The 25,267-nt window shown below is 43.8% G+C and overlaps 2 protein-coding genes across 2 annotated transcripts; one reads left to right on the top strand and one right to left on the bottom strand.

The window, feature by feature from the left end:
• Positions 1–511: 511 nt before the first annotated feature.
• Positions 512–5,738, top strand: mex3a (mex-3 RNA binding family member A; the record flags this gene model as incomplete). The annotated part of the gene is made up of 2 exons (XM_079226944.1): positions 512–1,251; positions 4,588–5,738. Exons 1-2 carry the CDS (start codon positions 828–830, stop codon positions 5,736–5,738), a joined length of 1,575 nt encoding a protein of 524 aa, XP_079083070.1. The 5' UTR covers positions 512–827.
• A 7,948-nt stretch (positions 5,739–13,686) lies between these two features.
• rab11al (RAB11a, member RAS oncogene family, like) lies at positions 13,687–24,417 on the bottom strand. Its single transcript, XM_079226896.1, has 5 exons — positions 24,143–24,417; positions 20,821–21,016; positions 19,750–19,943; positions 18,178–18,258; positions 13,687–15,494 (listed from the first exon to the last, which is right to left on the bottom strand). Exons 1-5 carry the CDS (start codon positions 24,180–24,182, stop codon positions 15,355–15,357), a joined length of 651 nt encoding a protein of 216 aa, XP_079083022.1. The 5' UTR covers positions 24,183–24,417; the 3' UTR covers positions 13,687–15,354.
• Between the last annotated feature and the right edge of the window lie 850 nt (positions 24,418–25,267).

The raw sequence follows: 25,267 nt of genomic DNA, 5'->3' as shown, positions 1-25,267 counted from the left end.
CCCACACACACACACCAACAACAAAATGTCACAAACTCCTTAACCCCCTTAAAAAAAAACAATGTCAGATGCCCCCCCCCCCCCCCCCCCACACACACACACACACACACACACTTAAAAACGCACGAGCCGCTCGTGTTTCTATCTCTCAATGATAAAGTTGACATCATCTTTTCAGCAGCCCCGCCGGATGACCATGTGCGCACTCGTACTTGCACCTTTTTCGGTAACGCAACTGTTTACATCCCGGATGGCTGTTCTTACATAAGTCGCCCAAAAATGCGGTGTTTTGGGGGGTTGGGAGGTGGGGGGGGGGGGGGTTATTGGTTATTGGTTATGTTTTTTTTGTTGTTGTTTCAAGTGCACACCGCAGCTCTCGTCTCCGTGAGCGAGTCTGCGGTAACAGTGCGGTGGCGGGAGGTAACATGGTGAGGTATTGCTCTTCCTTTTCATATAGGAAGAGCAAGCGGCGAGGCAGCTTGCTTTGGGATGCCACGGGCTCGGGAACCTGAGACGGAATGGTACAACGGGAGGGCGGCTCGTTTTGTCTCGGCGAGGAGTGGGGAGCTGTGTAAACCAGACGGGGTGGAGCAACGCAGCGCCCGCCCCATCCATCGCGCAGACGGCCTTGTGTCCCGTTCGCCCGGAGCTCGGAGAGAGACTACTGTACTGAAAAGTCTGGCGGATAGAGAGAGAGGGGGCCGGTCTATGGGAGGGACTAGCGCAAAGGGGGGAATCGGAAGGAGGAGGGGGGAGGAGGAGGCGGCACGGTGCTGGTTCTCCAGTCTCTTTCCCCTGTCTTTGTCTCACACACTCTTTTGTTAGCCATGCCTAGCCTGCTGGTTCTAGCAGGGATCATGGAGAAAAATGGGGGCTTCGCCGGGGATCTGGCCGGCTCCGGCTTCGGAGGCGACGGTCTCCTCGTGCCGCCCGACGAGGAGGAAGACGACTCCCGTGCCCTCAGGGTCGCGCTGGGCCAGTTGTCTCTGCTCGGGCTCGGGGAAGGCGAGGACGGCGGCGGAGCCCCAACAACGGGAGTGCAGGACCGGAGTAACAATAACAACAACCACCACAACCACACGAACAACGTCGGGGGCGGCGGCGGGGACGCGGCGATCCTGCAAGGGAAGAGCAAGTTGTGCGCCCTGTACGAGAGCTCCTCAAGTGAGACGAAGGGACGAGGCTGCAACATAACAGAATGCGTCCCAGTGCCCAGCTCTGAACATGTGGCCGAAATAGTGGGGAGACAAGGTAAACCGCTGGCTTGCATATTATCCCCCCTCCCTTCCCCAGCTACCACCACCCCTCCAAACTTGTGCTTTTATCCCGCTAACAGTGCTGCATTATCCCCGCCGTGGTTTCCTGTGTGTGTTTGTTCCCTAACTGTTACCTGGTGTTATTTGACAAAGAAAAGGGAGTGGTGTGTGTGTGTGTGCTCGTGTTTTTTTTTTTTTTAGTACTCCCCCGAGACATCAGCCTCCCACTTTTTTTTCTCCTGCTAGCAAGTTCTCGTGGTCTCATCATTACACTCAGAACCTAGAGACGAGTCGCTCGCTGCTTTGTGTTTATTTTGTGTGTGTGTGTGTGTGTGTGTGTGTGTGTGTGTGCGCGCGTGTGAGAGTGGATTTTTGCACAGAGGCACGGGTGAGCCCCGTCCCCCTCTCCTGGGCGAATTATTCTACATCCACGCCATCAATGTCAGCGCACACACACACGCGCGCGCGCGCACACACTAGAGAGAGCACTTGCTTCCTTTGTCGTCTGAGACGCGCCAGACTGTTCAAAAAAAGGCAACGTGCTGGTGAAAGAGAGGGAGCAACGGGTTTCACTTTGAATTGACGGGCTTAGGAAAGATAAAATGTACACATTTGAGTCTCAGTGGTGGGAGATGGGTTTTGCCTTTTTCCAAATGCATTCAGCGCGTTGTTTATGTTGCGCAATGCCCCAGTGACACCATCGGACAATAGAAGCGTGGTACACTTGTGTGTTTTTTGTTGTTGTTGTTTTCAAATGAGGGGAGTTAGGAAGTTCAATCCCAGACACGTTATAGATTTGTTTTCTTACAGATAGTTTTAATGTATTTATTATTGAACAAAGACCTGAAGTTGAATGACAGCAGCTGTCAAACAAAGGTGTGAAAGTCGGGGGATGATAAGGGGAGGGGCGCATTAAGACTACACGGGATGGCCTTAAAGGGGTGACTCAGCGAGAAGTTGCACCAGGGGGTGGAGGTCCCTTTTTAAAGCAGACCAACAACAAATTCTAATAATAACAACAACATAAAAACATGATATCCTGTTGTTTGTGCTTATTTGCAGTAATGTCAGGTGGGGCTTTTTCACTCTATCCAAGCTCCATATTTAACCAGCTTGAACCTAAAGTTGTTGTTTTTTTTACTCCAGGGATAGATTCCCCTTCTTTCAATTTAGTGGTGGTGTTTATGTGGCTGCACCCGTTGTTAACTGTTATGATGAACCCACGGGGACGAGAATGGGGCAGAAAAAACAAAAAAACAAAACAAGGACTGGGACGCAAGGGCAGTATCGCATCTAAAAAGCTGAATGGGAGTCACGCCTTAGAGCTGAACACAAGGGGCTCCTCATGAGCCCCACTTCACTGCACACTCTCAATACCACATGGTCGCCTGTCAGGAGAGGGAGAAATAGGGGGGCTGGTCTTGGAGAAGTACAAAGACGGCAGGGCGGGTGAGGTACCATCAGCAAATCCTGATTTATCTCACAGCGAAAACAAACAGGTCTCGAATAATGTCATAAGGGGTTCAGGTGGCTAATTTTTTTCCCCCTTTTAAAAAAACAAAAAACAATACCTGCTCTTTCTGGCTTCTGCTGTGGTAATGTGGATTTAGTTTGTGCGGCTAAGTGCCCCCTTGTCTCCCATTGCGGCTCCTGTTCTTTACTCTGAAGTGTAAGTTTTGAATTTTAATGGGGTAACCAAAGACAGCCGGAGGGTGGATCCGGTGAGCGCGAGTGCAGATAGAGGGCCCTTTCGCCTTGACCGAGAAGAGGTACTGATTTTTTTCTGGGGGGGGGTAAGACGAGCCGCTTTTGACCCCCCCCCTCCCCTCGTTGGCTGGCACCGCGTACACACACCCTTCTCCGCACGCATCATAGCCCGCCTGGTTGAATCTGGCAAACGGAGCATCCTGCCTCGGAGGAAGGGTTGGATATGATCATTTTCAAGAGTCACAGGCGTTGATTCGCCAAAGACGCTCTTGTACACTTTTCTGCTCAGATCAAGGGTGGCTTTGTTTTCAATCACTCTCGCAACACAGTTCAATAGCTGGAAAATAAATTTGTCTCCAGTGACCTCAATATCTGGTAGCGATTAATTAATCTTCCCCCTATTTTGTTGACAGGCAATTCTTTAATTGAGGCATTCATTTGGACTAATTAAAAGGTGCAACACAGTCTGAGAAAAAGGAATTGTACAGGTCTATTAGCCCAAAACAAGGCTGTGGCCACAAAGGGCATTTTTAGATTTTGGATATGAGCAAAGCTGAGAGCGTCACTATCTTTCTGTCCGCACCTCTGGCCTCTGAGGAGTAAGTGTTCCCGAACAAAGTGGACCTATTTAGCAGCATTGGAGCGACGCTCGTCTTGAACTTGGGGTGTCTCTGAACCTTTTGAGACCCACTGCTGTGATTTTCAGACCGGTAATGTGATGATGTGCCGTGTGATTGTAGGCACCTGGAGTCTAGTAAGATGAGCTCAGATTTGTCCACAGAGTAGACCCCCGCCCTCGTTTATCCAAAGAAAGGCACCGGCCTTTTCAAGACGCCGGCCTGAGATGAGAAAAGGCCCCGTTTTAAGTCGTCAATAAACGTGGACGTCTTAATAAAGGAGCTGCCGGAATTTCTGAATGAAAACCGACCCGTGCAATGCCTGATGCATCCTCCTCCATGGAGTGTAATATAAACAGAGTCTCACCGTGTTCCTCTTGACCTCAAACATACCTGACAATCCTCCTAAAGAATTACAGATTTACTGTATGTACTGTTCCGTCCCATAACGACGTTGGGTAATTTGTCATGAAATAACATTAACCTGCACTCTCTCACCATGAGACTCTGCCTTTTAAAAGCACTTAATAGAGTAAACTATTGCACTCTGTTCAGAAACGGGGCAGATGTACAGCAGTAAATGTCCCAAAAAACAAAGCATATGTGGGCTGACTGTGTTGTCTCGTGAGTTCAAGGTGAGGTCAAGCGGCTCTTACAGCTCACCAAAACAGTCATGTCGGTGCTGGTTAAAACGTCTGCAACATCCATGTATCGCTTAGTAAGAAGTGAGTCTGATTTAGCACTAATAAATAAGTGCACGGAATATGCTTAAGTGCTGGAAACCTCCTAAATCATGGCAATTACTCGGCGTATCCTTTGCCAGTAAAAACCTGCAACACATTAAGTTAAACTGGTCTTAATTGGGGAATAAATTTAGAATTTTGAAAGATTTTCGTTTCTGTTGATGGTAAAGTTTGTTCCCACCGTTCAACTTGATCCGTGAGCCACAAAATGCAACTGATGTATCATGTGGACTAATTTTCAAATGTATGTTGTTGACTCTGCAGGTTGCAAGATCAAAGCCCTGCGGGCCAAGACCAACACCTACATCAAAACCCCGGTTAGAGGAGAGGAGCCTGTGTTCCTAATCACTGGCCGGAAGGAGGATGTTGCACTGGCCCGCCGTGAAATCATCTCCGCCGCAGAGCACTTCTCTATGCTCCGGGCATCCCGCAACAAGCTGGGCGTGTCCTTTAGTGGCTCCCCGCCCACACCGTTGCCGGGTCAGACCACCATTCAGGTGAGAGTGCCATACCGCGTCGTGGGGCTGGTCGTGGGGCCGAAAGGCTCCACCATCAAACGCATCCAGCAGCAGACCTGTACTTACATCGTCACACCCAGTCGAGACCGCGACCCCGTCTTTGAGATCACGGGCTCGCCGAGCAACGCCGAGAGGGCCCGCGAGGAGATCGAAGCACACATCGCCTTCCGAACGGGAGGCCTGCACGACCACAACAACGAGAATGACTGTCTGGTGGGGCCGAACGGCGGAAGCAGCCCAGTGGGCAGCAGCGGCGGTCTGGAGAGCCGGCTACAGCAGGTGTGGGGGCTGCAGGGGGGCCAGCGCAAACCTCTCACCAGCAGCTACCGCCAGAACTTCTCAGATGCCATGGTGGGAGGGGGAGGGGGAGGCGAGGGAGTGGGAATCTACAGCAAGAGCAACTTCTCCAGCTCCGGGGAGAAGCCATGCTCTTATTTCGGATCGGAGAGCACCCAGAGCTGGGGCGACCCAGACTACCCCAAACAGGTGGCCTTCTACGCCCAGCAGCGGTCCAAGAGCTTCGGAGGCCTCCCGCTCCCGCTGACCAGACTCTCCCCCGGCTTGTCCGAGTCCTGCGGAGGCGGGAGCAACAACAACTCATCAGTCACCAGCATTGTGCCCATATCCGGCTCACCTCACGCCCAGGCCCGCCGCGCCCACAGTGAGCCCATCTCAGCCGGCGAGGGATTCCCGGGCCGTCTGCCAGTGCCGGACTCGCCACCGATCACTGTGCGGGACTGCATGACCTGCTTTGAAAGCAAAGTGACGGCTGCCTTGGTGCCCTGTGGCCATAACCTCTTCTGCATGGAGTGTGCCATCCGAATCTGTGAGCTCAACCACCCGGAGTGCCCAGTGTGCCACACCCAGGTCACTCAGGCCATCCGAATATTCTCTTAAGGAACCACATCAGTTTTTATCATTAGTTTTGTCAGTGTTTGTTCAATAATTATTTACTGTTATTATGATTATTATAGTACACATTTTTGTTTTCCAGAAAATTTACAAACAATCAAGCAGATATTTTAGAAGGCACTGCTTGCTTTACTAAAAAGTATAAGAAATATTTTTAAGTTTTTCTTTTATATATATATATATGCATATATATTTTATAAAAGTTTTGTTTATAAGAGAAGTATAGTACCTTGCATTTTCAGTTTTTTGACTGCTGCTGTTTTTCATTCATGAATCGCAGTGTAGGCAGAGGTAGACAGTAATGTGAACATTTTATTATTCAAATTTTTTATTTTACCATGAAGTGGGTTTATATGGAAGGAAGAAGATGATTGTTGAGATACCCAATCTGCACCTGACTGACCCAGAAAGTCAATGTTGTTATTAGGAGAGGGAAAAAAACGTAGACTTGTCATTGCACCTTACAATCATCATGGTCTAAAATAGGATTTTCAATCATACCTTAAAATTTTGGAAGCTGATGTGAAGGTGAATTCAGCCTTTTCAGTTTTTACTGTGATTGTGGTTTGATTTAATTGGTCCAAAACAGATATTAATTTTAGCAAAAAGATGTGAATAGATTGGTTCGAGTCAAAGCTATGTAATCGTTACAAGAAAATAAAACACAGCCCCCCTTATTTCATTCTTATGCCTTTTTAAAGTCTTATAAAACCGGGTTGATGCTAAAAAAAATTAAAAAAAAGGAATAGGACATTAAATCATTTATTTATGGTAATTGGTAACATTTTATTGGTGTCCTCATTCACAGAGAGGGATGAAAGTTGCATGAAGTATCAGTAAAAAAAAAACTTTCCAGTAGCCATTGATTACACTTCGGTCACTGCAGTTTGTTGAAAAGACTCAGTAATGCTCGCTCCTCGTGGCACTTGAAAAGCGTGTGGTTCCTCGGTTGGCTTAAAGCACTGATTTAATTTGTGAGGCCGAAAGCCTTGGAATTCGTCCAGTTGGCCAGTTCTCCATATCTGTCTCCCCGATGGACTTGTTTCAAAGCCACCTAAACCGCGCTTTATTGTCTTGTGTGGTCATTTGGCCACGGTCGCTGATGCGATATAGGACACAGCAAGAGCTCCAGTCAACAAGCACCTCTCCGAGGTGTGCACTGTAAATAAAGAGGAGAATTGGTACGCCGGACAGAAGCCGAGTAAAAATAAAACGTCCACCGTTTCCTGAATCAGCAGCGGACTCCGATTTTCAAATAGTTGACACTGTAAAATGCAGAGTCCCAAATCAGTAATCCTTCCTCCACGTTCCCCAACGGCTTTGTGTGTGAGCTCCGAGGGGCCAGCTGTCTCCCCCTGTAATTAGCAAAGCTGTACAGGAGCAGGTGTTTCGTGGCACACTGTAGCTGTGACCCCGAGTTGGAGGTTTCGCATGGCCCCCTTTTCTTTCTCCCTTTTCTTTGGGAGGGGCTTTTATTTCTCGCCCTGCTTACAGTTTGATCGTTTGCTTTTCGAAGGCCTCTCCGAGCGCGGCGCATTGTCTGGGCCCGGTAGCGGCGTCGGCTGCGGAGTGCTCGGACACGGCCTGGATCCACTCATTGACAATTAGGCAAATGGGTTGGTCCAGGTGCGGACCGTGTGGGGGGACTCTGGAGCTTGTATGAGGGGTCCGACGGGGTCCCGCAGCGAGCCCCTACCCGCCTCGACCGTTACAGCCACGGTGGGGGCTGGATGGTCTGGATGCAGCTGGGCGAGTAGGACCCCCTCCTTCCACTCCCTCTTGCCCCTCCCCCCTCCTTTTCCTTCCCTTTGCTGCGGCTCCGAGCTATCCCTACGGGGGAGAGGGGGCCTCTTTTGTCCCAAAACACACACACACACACAACATTTGAAAGACACTAGCTGAATTTGGCAGCGCTTGTGAAATGAGGGGAGGCTTAGGAGGAAAATAAATTATCTCCAGACATCGGGGGATTCCCCAGTTACCTGTTTCCAACGTTAAATTGGCTGCACACCCGTTCCTAATTATGAAACTGCGCGCTCACCTCCAAAAGAAAGCGCTGATCTTGATCTGGATCTTGTGTCACACCGGGTGCAGCATTAACTCCCCCTCCACTCCCCCAACATAACCGCCTTGAAATTTGGACGGGGGGGCGTCTGTTTGTGTGACAGCGCGCCAGTGCAGATCGTGTCAGCCCACTACTGTATGGGACATCCTGCAGCTGCCCTCTTCACTATGGACACCCGGGCTTCAGCCAATGGCAGCCCTCCCCCCCTCGCTTTGAGCTTCCAGAATGAAATCAGACAATTGTAATTGACAGGAAAGCAGAGGAAACGCCCCATTTAACCAGCACTCATGCTGAATCAAATTACACACCCTCTGCGTCTGCCTCAGCCCCAGCCTGGGGATTTCTGAGGGCTAGAGGAGAGCGGATGGGGGTAGGGATTAAAGCTGTTGAATGATAGGAGTGGAGAAGGGGGGGATTCATTTTGGCTGGAGAAAGAGAAAAGTATGCTCCCAAAAAAAAGAAGAAAGAAAGAAACCGTGCAGATCTTGCAATTTTATTGATCATACAAGTCCTGCAGAGCTGTTGTCACATGTGGGCCAGGGAACCTCTCTTTGGAGGACAATTCAACTCGGCTTCTGTCTATAAAATATATTTAGCATTTACAGCATGTGTCTTCCGGGACACAAAGGCCCCTCCTTTTTTTTTTTTTTTTTTAAGACTTTGTAAGAAAAACACAAACAAAACATATAAAGCAGACCACTCACATTACGTGTGGACTGCGGGGAAAAGCACCACACTTGCAAAAAAAACCTGAGATCTATCGGATGTAGGAATATAGAATAGTTATGATTTAATGGATGGAGGAATTGCACAGTGGTTTGGCCGAAGCTTTCAATGTCAAATTCAAGGCAGTGTGACACTGCTGCTGAACTTAGTATTTTTTTTATTTTGTTTTCTGCCTTAATATTTTGTATTCCAATATTGCCATAGCTTTGGCATACAAGGTAGCAACTTTGGCCTTTGATAGCACCCCCCCCCCCCCCAAAAAAAACAACAACCTTTTAAAATACTTATTTTTGGAGAAAAGAATGTGAATCAAACTGCTCGGGTGGGGATTAGAGGGATTCAGGAAATTAGGCTCTTAAAACACTTTACTTCAAATATAGAGTAAAGCACCTTATTACAGAACATTTGATTAATACCAAACCGACCACTGATGGTGAAATACTTTTTCATAGAATTTGAAAGACATGCACATAAGGATTCCCTATCATTTTTATTTTTTTTGTATTATGGTGGTTCTTGTTATTCTTAATACTAAAGTAGTACTCGTGGTAATGTGGGAGACCTCTCGTCCTTTTAGTCAATGCTGATGACTTGGTTGAGTTTTGCACTGGTTTAATGAAGAGAAGGCTTATTGGAGATTCTCCCTGTTTAGACGCTGTATAAGTTAATGAGTATTGTACTTTATAGGAAAGCACTCTGAACATCGATGTAAATACAGTATGTGTATCAGTTATGACCATCCAGACAAAGGCCCGCTTAAAGTGCGGTTTTGATTATTTTTACACGCTGAGGGTGTCATCGTCAATGTTTTAGCATATGGAATTCAAAATGTCTCTGAGTTTTAGGGAGAGTAAATCTTTTATATATGCGTCCCATCATCCTTTTTGACTATAATAGTATATTAGATAGATCCATACATTTTAAGAAATATTATTTAAACTGATTAACTTAGTATTCCATCCAAATATATAGATAAGAAATTAACCAGACACTACTATAAACTGTAATAATGAATATCCTTTATGAAGCCGCTGATGTATAAATCCAATCTCAAATAAAAACTGGAATGAATAGTATGTGTAATAACCCCAAATGGATAAATCTGTTTCTATGTATATTAGGATGAAAAGCAATAATAGGACTATACTGGGACAATAAACAGAGGAGCCTGCTTCGTCAGTTCTTTAAATAATATTCTATTCAGCAATTGACCTTGATTATTAGGATTAATACCGTTTATGTCTCATATCTGCTTAAAATTCATTATGGATTCATGCCAGTGTAAAAAAAACAGAGATATAATGACTTAGTAACAATTTCAGGATAAGTAATTGTGTTTATCAGGGTCTGAACTCATTTGATTGTTTAATTATTATCATTTTTTATTACGTTGAATATCAATCAGATCACAGGGTGGGTCAAGGCAAACTGAAATGCTGAAACTGCAAAAAAGTTCCGCGACTTAAAGAGGAAACGGCACGGAGCTGTAAAAGTTACCTGTCTGGAGTAAAAAAACAAACTGGACCAGAGCACGAGCGCCGAGGTCTGGAGCCGGTGACTTCGCTCATGACGGACTGATGTCTCGAAGGCTTCGGTCAAAATAAACGCGGCGGCGGGGAGAAGGGGGTCGGACAGCACGATGCGATGAACTGTCCTTGTGTTGATCGCTGGAAGAGCTTTGCTTCTTTACCCTCGGTGCTCTCTGTCGAGCTCCAAACGAGTCACGTGCGGCATGTCGTCAGAGGATTTCCGTTTACCTAGCGATGCGTTTCTGGTTTCACGGCTCTATTTTTGTACTTGTTTTTGCACCTACTTTTTTTTTCTTCTACATTTATTGTTTCTAAAAGGAAAAAAAAAGGTCAGACATAGCCAAAGAACAAAACACGAGGAGAGGACTTATCACTTGAGTTAACTTATTTTAGCATACAAACAATTCACTTGGTTTAGAGTTTACCCAAAAGTCTTAGAGGCTACGCAATCGATATCTGTGAAAATGAAGGCATATCATGTTTCAGTGTTGTAAGATTAGTTTAATACTACAGAGGCGCCGGTAACAGACTTACTTCTCCCCAAAGAGATCAGCTTAAAGCACATCCTGGCACTTACATAGGTCCTTTTGAGTCGTTTCTTTTTTTCTTCTTCTATTGTCACGGTTTGGTTGATGGGAGAGAAACTTAAATGTGATCAGGTGAAAAATCATCTGATCACTGCCCACGTGATTTAAAAAAAGAAAAAAAACTAGACTGAGAAGTAGTCGTGTTGACAATGACAAGCCAGTGAAAATTCAGGCTGAATTCCTCATTTCTAAAACCCTCGGAGTAAAGGTAATGGGTTGGATGTAACCAAGGTGACAGTGTGATGATGAACGAAGCAGCACTGTGGTTTTAGGGTCAAATCCTTTGAAGGAGCGTCGACTGTATCCTTAAGTTTAACTGCATGCTAGTAACATATAGTACAGTAGGTAAGATTTATCAGAAAAAAAGTTTAAGATCGCTTAAAGAATTCATCAACCTGATACCTGAAGTTTATAAAGAAGCTTTACGACCTTAAAGTGAACATCAATTTAAAATCATATATTTACCGTGTAGTTTAACTAAGTGATACATAAAGTTTAATTATGATTCTTAAGAATATACTAAGGTGTAAGTTTCATTTGTCCAACTCACCCAGTATGAAACACATTTTAATTCAGTGGAGCAGCAAAGGGATGGGGTGACTCAGTGACATTTGATTCGTTAAGTTCTTGTTAGTATTATTTACAATATTGTATTAAGCTTACTATTATAGTAATGGTAGAAACTGTTGATGTTTTTCTTCTCTTGATATGAAAAGGTCTTTATGCATTTATGTAGAATCCCTTTTAAGGAGTGATAGGAAATCCTTATTTTCAATGGATGCACTTAAGCAATTGTACCAACCTGTCTAAATCCACATTGAGAAAGAAATGCATTTGAATGTAAAAAAACAAACAAACAAAAAGACCACTCGACTCAATGCACTCCTTATGCTTATTGTTTTGTCAATTTACAAGTGAGCTCTAAGTTTTTGTTTGTTTTTTGGAAGGAATTTGCGACGTAGACTATATTTGAGTTCTTCCACATACATTTATAGAAAGTAACTTAAAATTAATAAAAAAAAATAAAAAAAACATATTACAGTTTCTCAAATCTATTTTGCTAACATGGGTTATTATTTCATAGAAAGCAGAGGGGAAAAAAAGTCAGTATCTGGATGTTATTTATGAAAAGTACAAAAAAATGAAGCAACATATTTATGAGTAACCTCGAGACATTTTGTTTTTTAATTAAAATGACAAGAAGTTAATATATTTCTAAACACAGGGAGGTCAGTTTCTACTAATAAGTCAAATGAGAAAAGAAGTTTAGAAGTTTTATTTATGAAAGTTATGGACGCTCGACTCCGTGCACTTCATGTGAAGTAACTGGAGGGAGAGTTCCCCATAGCTGAAATTTTAACTTCAGGCGTGCACTACTTTAACACCAGTGCATTCACAATGGAATAATTACAGAAAATAATATAATATTTTTTAGAATTTGGAGATATTTTAGTCACAGAGCATCAATTTTGTGCCTCAATTATATATTTTTCCTGCATCAGCATTCTTTGTGCAGTGCTGCTTGCTGTAACCCCTTCCGTCCCCTCCCCCCCTTCAACTAACCCATGTTACTGACTGAAACGCATAACTCATTTCCTCTGTAATCTAAACTTGCTTTTACTTATCAAACCTATAAAACACGTTACGACTGCTCGGTGTGAATGAGGCAGCCGTGGTCCTCCCGCCAATGGGGGCCACACGCAACTTGTACACACTTTCATTCATACATTTTCTACATCTACTACTCTGACAGTTTGTGATCAATAGCGACGGAGTGTAATCAGCTTAAAGGAAGCCTTTATGAGAGACTTTTCCCCTAATGTGTTGATTAGGCGAAGTGTGCAAATCGAGCAGAGACATCTAGGAGAGGACAACGGCGCGCTGTGTAGTAGATCTATGTAACTAGACGCACACATATACACAAAACAGGTTCATTACCGTACTAGCTTGCATGTATGTTGTATGGTCACTTAGACGGGAGGAATGGCCCAGGGCCCGCGTTATCCTTTAACGTCGGCGCACTTGGGCCGTTTCTCCTCTGTAGATTTTCATAGTTGGGAGTCTCTTTGGGAAGCTGACATGAGTTTGGAGCCAGACAAAGAGTCCATTTCAGTCCCCGCATCAAAGTTGGACTTTGTATTCTAAGTTATCCGTTAGTGATGAAAGACTCTTCGCACCTCATATGAATTAACTTGACGTTCTCAGTTTGTGCAGGAGTTGATCAAGATAAGGACAAAAAAAAAAAAACTTGACGAAGTAAAACACTACAACGGCACATTTTCTGCTACACGTAAAGGACGGGGACTGAAGTGGCGCTCGCTGGTGAAACTCGCAACCTTTTCCAAGGGGGGTCAATACAGTCTGACAGTTTGTCTTTGGTAGCGTTTCCAAATGTTCCAGCACAGTAGAGGTGTTTCATACCGGTCTAATAGTGGTCGTAGTGCATTAGTTTTTGGGCTAGCATCAGCTGGCATTAGTTTCTGGTTTCTCTGTGAACAGTGAAAGACGGACGCCAATGTGGCCCTCGGTGGCTGACCGTCAACTTTGATGGATGGAAAAGAAAAAAAAAGAAAAAAGGAAAAAAAGAAGTCTTTGAACTCTGTTACAGTATGCCGTGCCCTTACAAGGCATGCGATATTGCAGGTTTATTTGTTATAGCACATGTTTTTTTTTGTGAATTACATTTTTGGGGACATTTTTATTATTATTGTATCTGCGCCATGTTAGTTCTGGTTCTTTGTTATTTTTCCAAGATTCAAGATGTATTGTAAATGTTTCTAATAAAACAAAAATGAAATGATCTCCAATTGACACGATTGTATTTTTGTTCTCGAAAGGGGAGCCGTTATGGCTTAATTGATTCTTTGATGATGACTTCATATTTTAATCCCAGTGATCAGAGGGACTATAATTTTACAGCAAAGATTATTAAATAACAGTGGACATTAAGAATGATATAGTAAATACATTCTGGCCTCTACCAGATTCATTAAAGAAAAAACATCTTAGAGAGACATGAGAAGAGGCAGGCTATAACAAATGAGATTTATTTATACATATGCAGTCCAAATATACATATATTAGAATAAATGTTTAAAAAACCTACACCACCCAGTTTAAGACCTATGAAGTCAACAGAAGTCAGTGTTGATGTGGAAACAGATAACCAGGATAAACACCATCTGTGTGTGTAACCTTTGGATTTAATTAAGCCCCACCTAACCCTACCATCCTTTCTCCTTTTCCTCGATCTATTAAACTATTAGATACCAACAAACCCAATCCTGCCTCCCGAAGACAACCCCCGCCCCCTCCACAGGAAATACAGACAAGTGAGAGCGAGGGCAGACCTCAGGGAGATCCCAGAAGGCAGAGTCCTGTTCCAGTTACATACAGTGTGGAGAGAGACAGAGAGGAGTAGGTAGCAGGCAGTGGAGGATTTCACTTACAGTAAAACAAGCCATCTCGGGTACATCAGAGACCACAGTAGCAGGGCAGGGCTGAGTGCCCTCACTAACTCATCCCCTGAAACATTATCCATCCATCTATCCCAGCAAGCGGGCAGCAGGAGCTGCAGCAGCACAGGGTTGTCCATGCATTCAAACCAATTCCCTGATCTCTCCCACAGGTTCAGGGCAAGGGTGACCAGCCGGCTTGCGAGGCGGTTAACCCATTCACTCGTGATGCGAGCTTGGCACAGCGTTAACTCTAAATGAGATGGTGTAGCTGCAAGAGCATGACTCATCTGTAGAGTACAAAGTGTGCGCAGAGCAGGAAGGCCTCCCAAACAAAAGCAATCAAAGAGAAATGACATGTCACTGGTAGAGAGGGATGTTATTGCTCTGAGTGGAACACAACTTGAATTAACCAACCAGCGTTGACCAAATTCCACCATGTGCATTTAGGAAGAAAAAAAAAAGGGAGGGGTAGTTGCCCTTACAAGCTTCTTCAAACAGACATACGATTGTAGGCATCAAAAAGCAAGAGAGCTCCCTTCACTGCAAAGCGATCAGTGTGGAAAAATCAAAACCAAATAGTGTTAAATTGCAAAACTGTTTGGCCATAGGAGACCTTAATCTAGTGTTCAATAAATATTATAAAGGAACATTATTTTCTAAATATTATACATTCAAGGAAAATGGGAATGACTGCAGCGACAGAGGGGTTGCAGTTCAGTCTTTTGGATATGGATTTCTATTGCCCTATAGACTGGCGGTGGGAAAACAGAAATAAAGCATTTACTGGCTTGTAAAATAGAGCTTTCAAAAGGGAGGACAGTTTTGAAAGACAGAAATCGTGATGAGATACAAAAGCGACCTCATCATGTGTTAAATTTTTCATTAGACTGTGAATCAGTTCTGATCATGTACCTCTTTCAACGGCTTAATGCATTTGGTACGTTGCATCGCACCCGTTTTCTTTCCATTGATACTAATCCACACACATCCGCACCACAACCCCCGTCTAAACTCCTTTACTATCCCTCCTTTACTGGTCCCCCTTTTCAAACTGTATTACGGTCTCTTAACAAGACAAAAGACAAATCAACCCCGGCACAACTCAACTGTCCTTGTGTGAAATGGTAATCTCTACCTGTCTCTCCATTCTCCCTGTCCATCTGTCTGTCTCTGTTCTGTCTATCTGGTTGTTTCTCCAATTGCCTGGAGGTGAAGGAGGAGGTCAGTGGTAAGGCCTCAGTTGTTCTGGCAGCAGACACCCTTATTGGCTGAGTTTTGGGTGGGCTCAACCGTGATGGGCACTACGTTGGAAGCCGGTGAGAAGTCGGAGTCACTTCGCCCTGACATCTGCCTCTGTGACACGATGTTGTAGATGGCTGTGATGGAGAGAAGGGTTAAAGGGAATGAGTTATGTGTAGATGCCTACAAATCCAACCAACAGTGGGACATATTGGGATAAGGACAAACGGCATGGCAAAAACTGAACAACAACTGTTCTGTCCAGACTCCTGGCAGCAATGAAGGATTCTTTCCTTCCTAAACTGGCATCGTTATGTCATCTACCGTGTCTCATTTCAGGCATTCCCTAATGCTGCAATGTGCGATACTGTTTAAATTAAAAATTGCAAAGCCGAAATAAATATGATACATTGTGGGACTTGCTTCTGTAAGAAAATACAATACAGTCACATATTTAGCAGACAAGAGCTGCACACACACACACACACACACACACACACACACACACACACACACACACACACACACACACACACACACACACACACACACACACACACACACACACACACACACACACAGGAAATTCTCTTTTCACCTTTTATGTGGATGTCCAATTACTGTTGATGGTCAATATAGTCGATTGGGGGCGATAAACTCCTTTGTGTGTGTTATATGGACAGAGAAAGCGACAAAATATGTCTTCCTGCATCCAGCGCCGTCATTTGATATGGCAGTGATGGAGTTGGAGGCAAGATAGAACTAAACACAATTTTAGCAAGATAGAACTAAACACAATTTTAGCTTGGATTTCTAGTTCTGGGTGGCATGCTCTAGCTGCCGCTTAAAAAGAAAGAACTTTCTTTTTTTCCGCTTGCATTGGAAACTGCAAATGGCATCCCGAAATATGAATGCAAAGGGTGTTGTGGACGAGGATACATTTTACAGTGTTTTGGCTGACTCAGATATACTTATTTATTCAAGCCAGATTATACAGTCGAAGAAATGCAGAAGAGATCGTCCGCGGCTGATTTAAAAAGAGAGGATATGGCGGGGACACTCTTGCCGTCGGTACCTTGAATGCAATTCATCCTGGCACATGCCGGCATTTTATCTGTCACCAACGTTTGCTTCTTCAATACATTTCTGAATGTCAGTTCCCTAAACTTTAGCTTTGATGCCATTGGGGTGGTCAATTGATCAACCTGAGAGAGGGACGCAGGACTAGTGCAGACACCCCTCTGACTTATTGTAACAGTAACGCTGGGTGTCAGTACTTGATGCCTTTATCGACTGAAATAACCCAGTACCAGGTAGTATCAAAATAAGCATTTGTCTGTACAACCATACAGTCCGTGGCGTTGTGAAGTCGAGCGATTTGTATTTGACGTAGTTGGAAGTTCAGCGTGCCGAGAACACTTCAAAGTGTTTGAAAGTATGAAAGTAAATAAATGCCTCTATTCACATTATGGCTTTTGAATCAAGTAATCTATTGGCATGGGTATCTCTTTAAGAGTACTGGTATTGGTACTGGTAATGTCATTTAGTCAACGACACCCAGCCCCACTGTTACATACTGTAGCTTTAGCTTCTAAACTACAGCCAGATGTGGAACAAAAAAGTCCTGAAATAAGGACTGCTTATGAAGCAAGAAGGTTTAAAAACAAGACTCCTTGCTCACTGTGATGTGACACATCAGGTGGAGGAACCATGACTCATTACTACAGATCCTACACAGCACGAGCTGCTACGCCTACATAATCCGCTAGGACTCTCCGACCTACGATCTGTCTGCTGCTGAGATCTATGCACGTGACATCTGCTCTGCTCCACTGGGTCTAAAGTTCAGTTCTAACTGGCCCGCTAATGCACAGCTAACTTCCTCTCTTCTCCTCCCTTTAACAAGCTAATTAACTACGTTAGCTGAGAGGAGGCTTGTTGGTTTGAAGTTTTTATGAATTTGAAATTACTGATAAAGCAGTGGTGTGGGCAGACTGACTCAAACGACTCAAGCTGAGGCAACTGGGAATTCAATGCGGAGCAGAAGCAGGATATAAACAGTAAGTGGCGCAGACTGATGACCCCTGGAGCAATTGAAGTGGAAGCACCAGTCACTGTTGGACTGCTCCTTTACGCACTCCAGGAGTTGACTGAGCCACAACAATTGCTTTTTCCCCCTCCATTGTACCAAATCTGACATTTAATGCACTTGTTAGTGCCTCTATATTCCTCCAAGGGACACTGTTCACAGACATTTACTTGATAAAAGATATCTGTGAGTGTGAACCAGTATCCGAATTTCTGTCCTGAACAGATGCATCTGGTCCAGTGGGTCAACGGGGATTTGTGACCACAAACAAAGACCATTAGTGGTTGGTCAGTGATTATCAAACATCATCGCAGCTCTCACAAGGACTGATTGGCTGAGTGCTCCTTCATTGTGCCAAACCATTATATTTGTCTGTAGAACATATTCGGGTGGTGCTCTTACCACAGACTGCCCATCAGTGATGGGGCATGGAAAACTGATAAGATGGATTTTGTTGCCATCTAGTGGCAGAGGATGAGTGTTGTTATGTAAACCATCACTGACTGGATGAAAATGTGACACTTTCAGCCAACTCAATACCGCGCACACACACACACACACACACACACACACACACACACACACACACACACACACACACACGCGCACACACACACACACACACGCGCACACACACGCGCACACACACGCGCACACGCACACGCACACGCACACGCACACACACACACACACACACGCACACACGCACACGGCAAGAACGTGAAACTCACCTGTAAGAATAGTCTGAAAAGCCAGCTCCACATTAGAGGAGTCTAACGCCGACGTCTCCAGGAAAGACAAGCCATGCTTCTCTGTAAAACACACATGCACAAAATGTGAAAAGCTTACATTATTTTTCAACTTTCAGAACTACGCTAAGGTGTGTTGTTGTACTGGCATTAACACTGCACTGATTCAGGGATTGATTTATTCTGCATTATGCACTCACTCCAGGGTTCCCCCTAGAAGCATAGTCATTTCAACTGCTTCCTGTTTGATCGCTCACAGTGAACTGCTTTGTACTTAGAAACTCTAATGGGTTGTGTGACAGCTGACTGGCCTGCTGTATATTTACAACATGATGAAACGCAATGATGCTACTCACAAAGACCGAATAAAGAATATAATATAAACCCTTTATTAGCAAATAATACAGTCTGCTGGGATACAATTTATATAAAAAAAGGTTATACTACTGTATTACACCGTTTGTATAGGCTAATGCATGATTAATCTGTAGCCAGTCAAAAACTATGTTTTTTATGCTTGCTTGATCTTACCAATAACTACAATATATGACATGGAACCAAGAAACAAGTCACATTTCTGAAGACAGTCAGCAAATAAATGATTGACATATTGTTTTGGCACAAATCATACATCACTATAATTTTCAACTTTTTTTTTCTTCATTTTTTCACTGTGGCAAAAGTGAGACATCAGGTTTGGTCCACTGTGATGTTGTGTCCTTTGAGAACCTATCACTCAGGTGGCATTACAATACACTTTGCATGGACGTGTCCACCACCATGGTCTTTATGTAAATTATGCAACATAAATTACGTTTGTGCCGCAGAAAACCAAATCAGTTAAATCTGAATGCACTGACGGGCACCGACAGAATTCATCCAGCAACGAAAAAGAGTATTTTTACTCCAACATGAATCAACAGGACGAACGTTCTTACAGGCCGACCAAGAGTCATTTACCAGTCAAAGCAGGTACAACACTGACTCGGACCCAAGCCAATAAACTCAAGGTCAAGAGTAGCCACGTGGCCTAACTAATCTAAAACAACAGCGTGCGAGTGTCAAAGAGGTGACAAAATTGTACTGCAAGGCTGGCCGTAACAAACAAACCTGCTCTGAAACAAAGCCTTGAAATTCTCAGAGGGCCGAGATAAATGGAAGTTTAATTAATCTAAATCAAGTACTGTTGACCTCGGGCTGTGCTTGCTTTCATTTACTCACATTCAAGCCAAGGACATATTCATGTAAAAAGCTGTACGTTGTGCAAACATTTCTAACATGGGTGTTCCCAGCGGTAATGAGCGCACAAAACAGTCCTAACTAAACTGAAAAGAAATGTATGACACAAGTAGAAGCATTGATCAGATCACTGTTGGCAACACACGTACGTTATAAGCACCGAAGAGTCTAACTAAAGCAGTTAGGGTCCAGCTCAGTCCATCTATGCTCATTATCACAACTTTAAACTGGAAATAACCTGCCTGTGCGCGCGCACGCACGCACGCGCACGCACACGCACGCACACGCACGCACACACACACACACACACAATACCTGCCAAGGCCTTGGCCTCTTCTGTCGGCACCGCCCTCAGGTGGCGTAGATCACTTTTGTTGCCCACTAGCATGATGACTATGTTGCTGTCTGCGTGGTCCTGCAGCTCCTTCAGCCAGCGCTCGGCATTTTCGTACGTCAGGTGCTTGGCAATGTCATAAACCAAGAGAGCTCCAACTGCTCCACGGTAGTAGCTGGACAACACAGGAGGAGGTGAACATGAAATAAATTAAAGCAGAAAAAAAACTTGTTCTCGTCACAGCCTGTTGATTTCAGGATTCTTCGTGGGTGTCACATGGGCTCGGCCAGCTTTGAGGCTGAGAAACACCAGAAATAAAAGCGTAAATACCCCCCAATAAAAAACTGCAGACAAAGCTCATAAGACAAGTGAACATTGGCTGGCATTACTTATATTTAATTAAAGACTGGCCCTAAAATCTGCTTCCTCAATGCCTGTGGAGGGCTTTATACAGCACATGCCAATGCCTCAGGGTCGGTTATGCCATTGAGGCAGACAACTAAAAAAAGGGTGACAAATGTTGGGACGGGAACTTGATCGAGAGACGAGGAGGAAGTTGTGATTAATGAAACGCTTCCTGCCCCGAGGCAAAAGACTGCATTTTGTAGTATTAATCACTTCAGAGAATATATCGTTCTAACCATTTGAGAAATGATGATTCAAAACTGAATTCATGGATGGAGGATGACTCCAGGTTGGAAGTTTATAACCCATAACCTACAACCCTAGACATTGATAATGCAGTAAAAACCTCATTCGAGTGTTAATAAAACAAAACAATGGCACAATGCATGAGGAAGTAAAAGAGGCACTTAGAAGTTCCTGTCCTTAGGATGTATCTATATTAAAAAACATGCTCATTTGAAACACTGTGTGTCTGCATGGGCGCTGGACTTAATTAAAAGGCCCATTATTTTCTTCAAGTGAGCATGTACTTGTGTGAAGTGGTTATTATCTTTGCATATGTGCGGAAGTGAGCCTGTGACAACAGACACCACAACAGTGTAATGGAGCTTCCACAAGGGCTTCAATGATTACGGTCATGTACTCACGCAGAAGTGATAGCTCGGTATCGCTCCTGACCAGCTGTGTCCCAGATCTGAGCCTTGACGGTCTTGCCCTCTACCTGGATGCTGCGTGTGGCAAACTCCACCCCGATAGTGCTCTTGCTCTCCAAGTTGAACTCATTTCGGGTGAAGCGGGACAGCAGGTTACTCTTCCCTACACCTGAATCTCCAATCAGCACCACTACAGGAGGAAAAGGAACAATCACCATCAGTTACAGGGTTTATTGTAGACTTTTTATTTTCACTTTCTTTATTTAACTCTTGACTGATTGGGTTAAAACAATCTCAGTTTCAAGAATAAAAAACACACATGGAGAATAAACTAACACATCAATGCATTTGTGCAGATCAGCGTACTTCATGGCTGTAGCTATAAAGGAAAATCCATTGTAAACTTCTGTTGTAATAGGTCATTAAACCCCAATGGGTTGATTTTTTTAAACATTTGATTCTCAGTATTATTAGATAGCATGTTACATCAATGACGCATGTGTGTGGCTCCAAGCCGAGGTGCAACAGAAACTCATGGCACGCCCACTGAGCATACAAAATATTAGTACCATCTGATCTTTTCAGGAAATAGCTGCAGATTGAGAGCAGGTAAAACCAGTGAGTCACTACAGATTTCACCTGTCAAATGTACTTCAGTCATTACGGTATTTGACTATAATAACGTTGAATGTTTTTTGTTAATCATCAAGGCAACCGAGACATAGATTATACCACATGGTTGCTTAAATTCATTTGAATACATTAAGTTGTCCTTCCGCATTTATTGTCTCAAATAAATCTAAAACGCCTAAAACTGAGCACTCACTCGGGAGCCAAAACTCTGCTGAAGTTTGTGCAAATGTCAAGCACTTCCTGCAAATTACTTTAGTTATGGCACCACCATTGACTTACCAAACAAAGCATAAACATCAATTACATTCAACATCAATCATGAATACACTTGGAAAAAGGCCTCGCTTTGGTTTACATACAAACTTCAGAAGGGTTTTTACTGACATGGGGTGAGAGAGGTAAATTACTACAATGTAGAACTATTCCTTTAATGCCTAGTGGGTAATGGTGACAATGAAAACAGAAGCTTTGATGGTGCGTTTCCTCTACTGGATCCTCTCTTAAAAATGTACTTAGACAGGCATTATTAGGGTGAGTGTTTAACTTCCACAATTGTCAGGTGAGTCAGTGTGTCAAAAGGAACCAACCACACCAACTCACTGCCAGCACACCACCCTGCCATTACGAAAAAGGAACTTGTTATGGAATGTTGAAATTGCATTAACAAACCGACTACCGTGTCTACACTTGCATTCAAGCAATACTGCTTAAAAGGGAAACACTGCATCAAAGTGTGTCTGTGGTACTACGGCGTAACAGGCACAAGTAGAAATCTAATCAAAATATGGGGCACCAGTGTGGCTCTCCTACATGCCTAAAAAAATAAAAAAGGTAACATTGTCATTCTCTATAGTCTATCGTCAAAGACAAAAGATCTTGGGTGGAGGACACACATCATTACGCAACCATTTCAAGGTGCTCTGCCATGAGACGAGTAATATCATGGCTGCATTACACGCCCATTCACTATTGTTGGGTTGGGCATTCTTCAGCTAAAAAGCTATGACACCTCTCTATTACATTATACAAAACTGCACCCAGTGATCGAGCTCAGACTATGACAATTCGGAGGTACAGTAGAAATAAAGAATGGAACTAAATTATACTGAGGATCTGAGTCAGTATCTCGGTCTGTTCAACCAGATTAATTGATATCTCCTGCTCGGTGTGATAACCATCACATCATTTCCAGTGATATGAAATTAAAGCGGTGTATAATGCTGGCTAAGGCTGGCGATCATCAAGATATACTTTCTATTAAAGTGGGATAACTGTTTTTCATCAGTGCTGATTTTATGGCATCAAAATACATCAATGAGATTTAAAACATTTAAAATGTATATCCACTGAAATAAGCAGATGGCCTTAACATTATATACTCAGTTGGGCAGTGCTTTTAACCCGAAAAGATTATACATGAGATAAAACTGAATTGAAACAGTGTGTATGAAAGGTTCCTACAACAAATACTCAGTAATGAGACTCGCACACGTCACTAAAATGAACATGAGCAGTGAAGTGAGACAGGTATGCTTCAGCAGGACAGCGGGTTTGACTATCTGCACCGACGTCTCTCCATCAGTTGGGTTTATGTGACTCACTAACAACTCACCCAACTTGACTCGGGGCTATCTAGCAAACAACAAGGGACAAAAGGAGGTTGTACGAACAAAGGAGTCATGACAATAAGGTTAGCTCTTTCCTGGTTCACGCAGAAGACGGATACAAAAAAAGGCAGCCAATACCTTATCAGTGCCCTTGCGTCGCTGCACATGATTTAGACAAATTTTCTATTTGGTCACTAAGAGTCATGTCATTTTATCCGAGAGTGAGTGAGTAAGTAAGTAAATCTCATCTTCTCTATGGTCGGGGACACTGCGGCCACACACACACTCTTCGTGCAGGTATTTCCAGTTTGACGACACATGCTTGTTTGGTGTTCTATAATTGAACCGACTGTGAGCACTTCATTTCCCCTTTGCTTGTGACAAGATTCAACTGGAACAATCACTTTCCACCCCCAGTATACAGTTACAGTAGCTTTAGAGTATTGTGGTATAATGTGTCTGCCTTTAGGGAAATTGTTTAAAACATCTATAAATGAGGCTGGACCATCGTATGATATGTTAAACATTAAAGTTAAGGTGGTGTAACAATTAAAGCAGATGATAGATGTTATGACAAGAGTTTTTTTTTGGGGGGGACGAACGAAGGCCAAGACCTGTATGTAGGTTCAAACTACTGGTGCATTATGGAGTCCTTAGCTACAAAACATAATTAAAAAATAATGTATTCTCCAAGCAAGTACGGATGGACGCTCACAGTTGTTGTCCTGCCACAAATTACGACCCCCTTGTTGATCAACATCGCATCCCCTCACGCGATAGCATCATCGGCCTGCAAGATGACGACTCTACTAAAGATGCTGCTTTTACACATAAGAGTACTTGAAAGCTGCCTTTTAATGGGGCGAACGACTGTAGCATCACGTCGAAATAATACGTCGTCAGTCAAAGTTGCGGCCAACAGCAGGTGCCTTTGTCTCCGATGTCGCGCTGCACCTTGTTGTCGGGCACGAGGGTCAACACCTCGAACAAGTCGGCATCAGGTGACAGTTGCTCACAGGTGAATGGGCTTGGTGTCAAAGTTTAGCAAACTAGCTAGAAGATAAAGAGCTACTCACCTTTAAAAAGATAGTCATACTCGTCTTCTCGGTTGGTCATAGCTTCTCTCCTTCTGCGTATCTACGTACAACAAACTTTGTGGTGTATTTCAACTAACTTACTTCGCGACCGACGGAGCGCCGTTCACGACTTTAACGTGATAGTTAGCCTCACACGGAAGACGGTGAAGTCTCACTAAACAACTGCGACGCTAGACAAATACTAATGTCGGAGTAAAACAATGTGGCACTTCTGCTGTTATCGCTGTTATAAAAACATCCAACGGCAACCGGTAGCTGGAAAAGTTTCGCCTCGTCTTCCTCGCCCTCTGTCACTTGCCATTACCGAGGCTGCGACGTAACGTCAGTTTCCTTTGTGCCGCCCCTCGCTCGCTCCTATTGGTCAACAGCAGATGACACCTGTGACCGAGCTCGACATGATTGGTCCGCTCTGCCGTCGGTTATTATTTGTGCCGCTGGGCGTTAACTTTGATGACGTGTGTGGCCCCGAGCCTCAACAGGTAACATCGAGCCGCAGGTTAGTTAGCGACAAAGCAAAGCACAGCTGGCAAACGGTGGTATGACAAATATCTTACTGCAGCGCGTGTCACAGCAGCATAGTACAGTACAAATACAATGGTACACCACAGTAAGCAATGGAGCTGATCAGGAAGACATACTGTTCTGTTTGTGGGCCCATGAATATGGGCCCAGTTTAATATCTAAAAAAATACATTCAACAGAGTTTTATCAACTCGATACTTCATGCAATTTCCTTAAATCGATGACACCTACTCATAAATAGGATGTTGAAACTGATTCATGTTGTTGTATGCTATGTACAAAATAGTCTATTAGTTCTCTCAAGCGTCAAAGCTGAACATGGTGAAATATACTGCCATGTTTTATATTATTAGTATTACTGAGTGTTCTTTATCTGTTGATTTTTTTTCACAGCAGCAGCCAGCACAAATCCATATAAACGTACCAAATATTGAACAGTACGCAATAATGCAAAAATAACAGCAAAATTCCATTTCTAACATTTCCTGGTTCCACCTCAAATGTGAGGATGTGATGTTCTCTTTGACATACATGATCATAAACTAATTATCTATGGGTTTTGGACTATATTTCAGACAAAAC

Source organism: Taurulus bubalis (genome assembly GCF_910589615.1).
Source record: "Taurulus bubalis genome assembly, chromosome: 12".
Taxonomy (NCBI): Eukaryota; Metazoa; Chordata; class Actinopteri; order Perciformes; family Cottidae; genus Taurulus; species Taurulus bubalis.
Note: the sequence above shows the minus strand (reverse complement) of the source record. Positions and strands in the feature narration are given on the sequence as shown.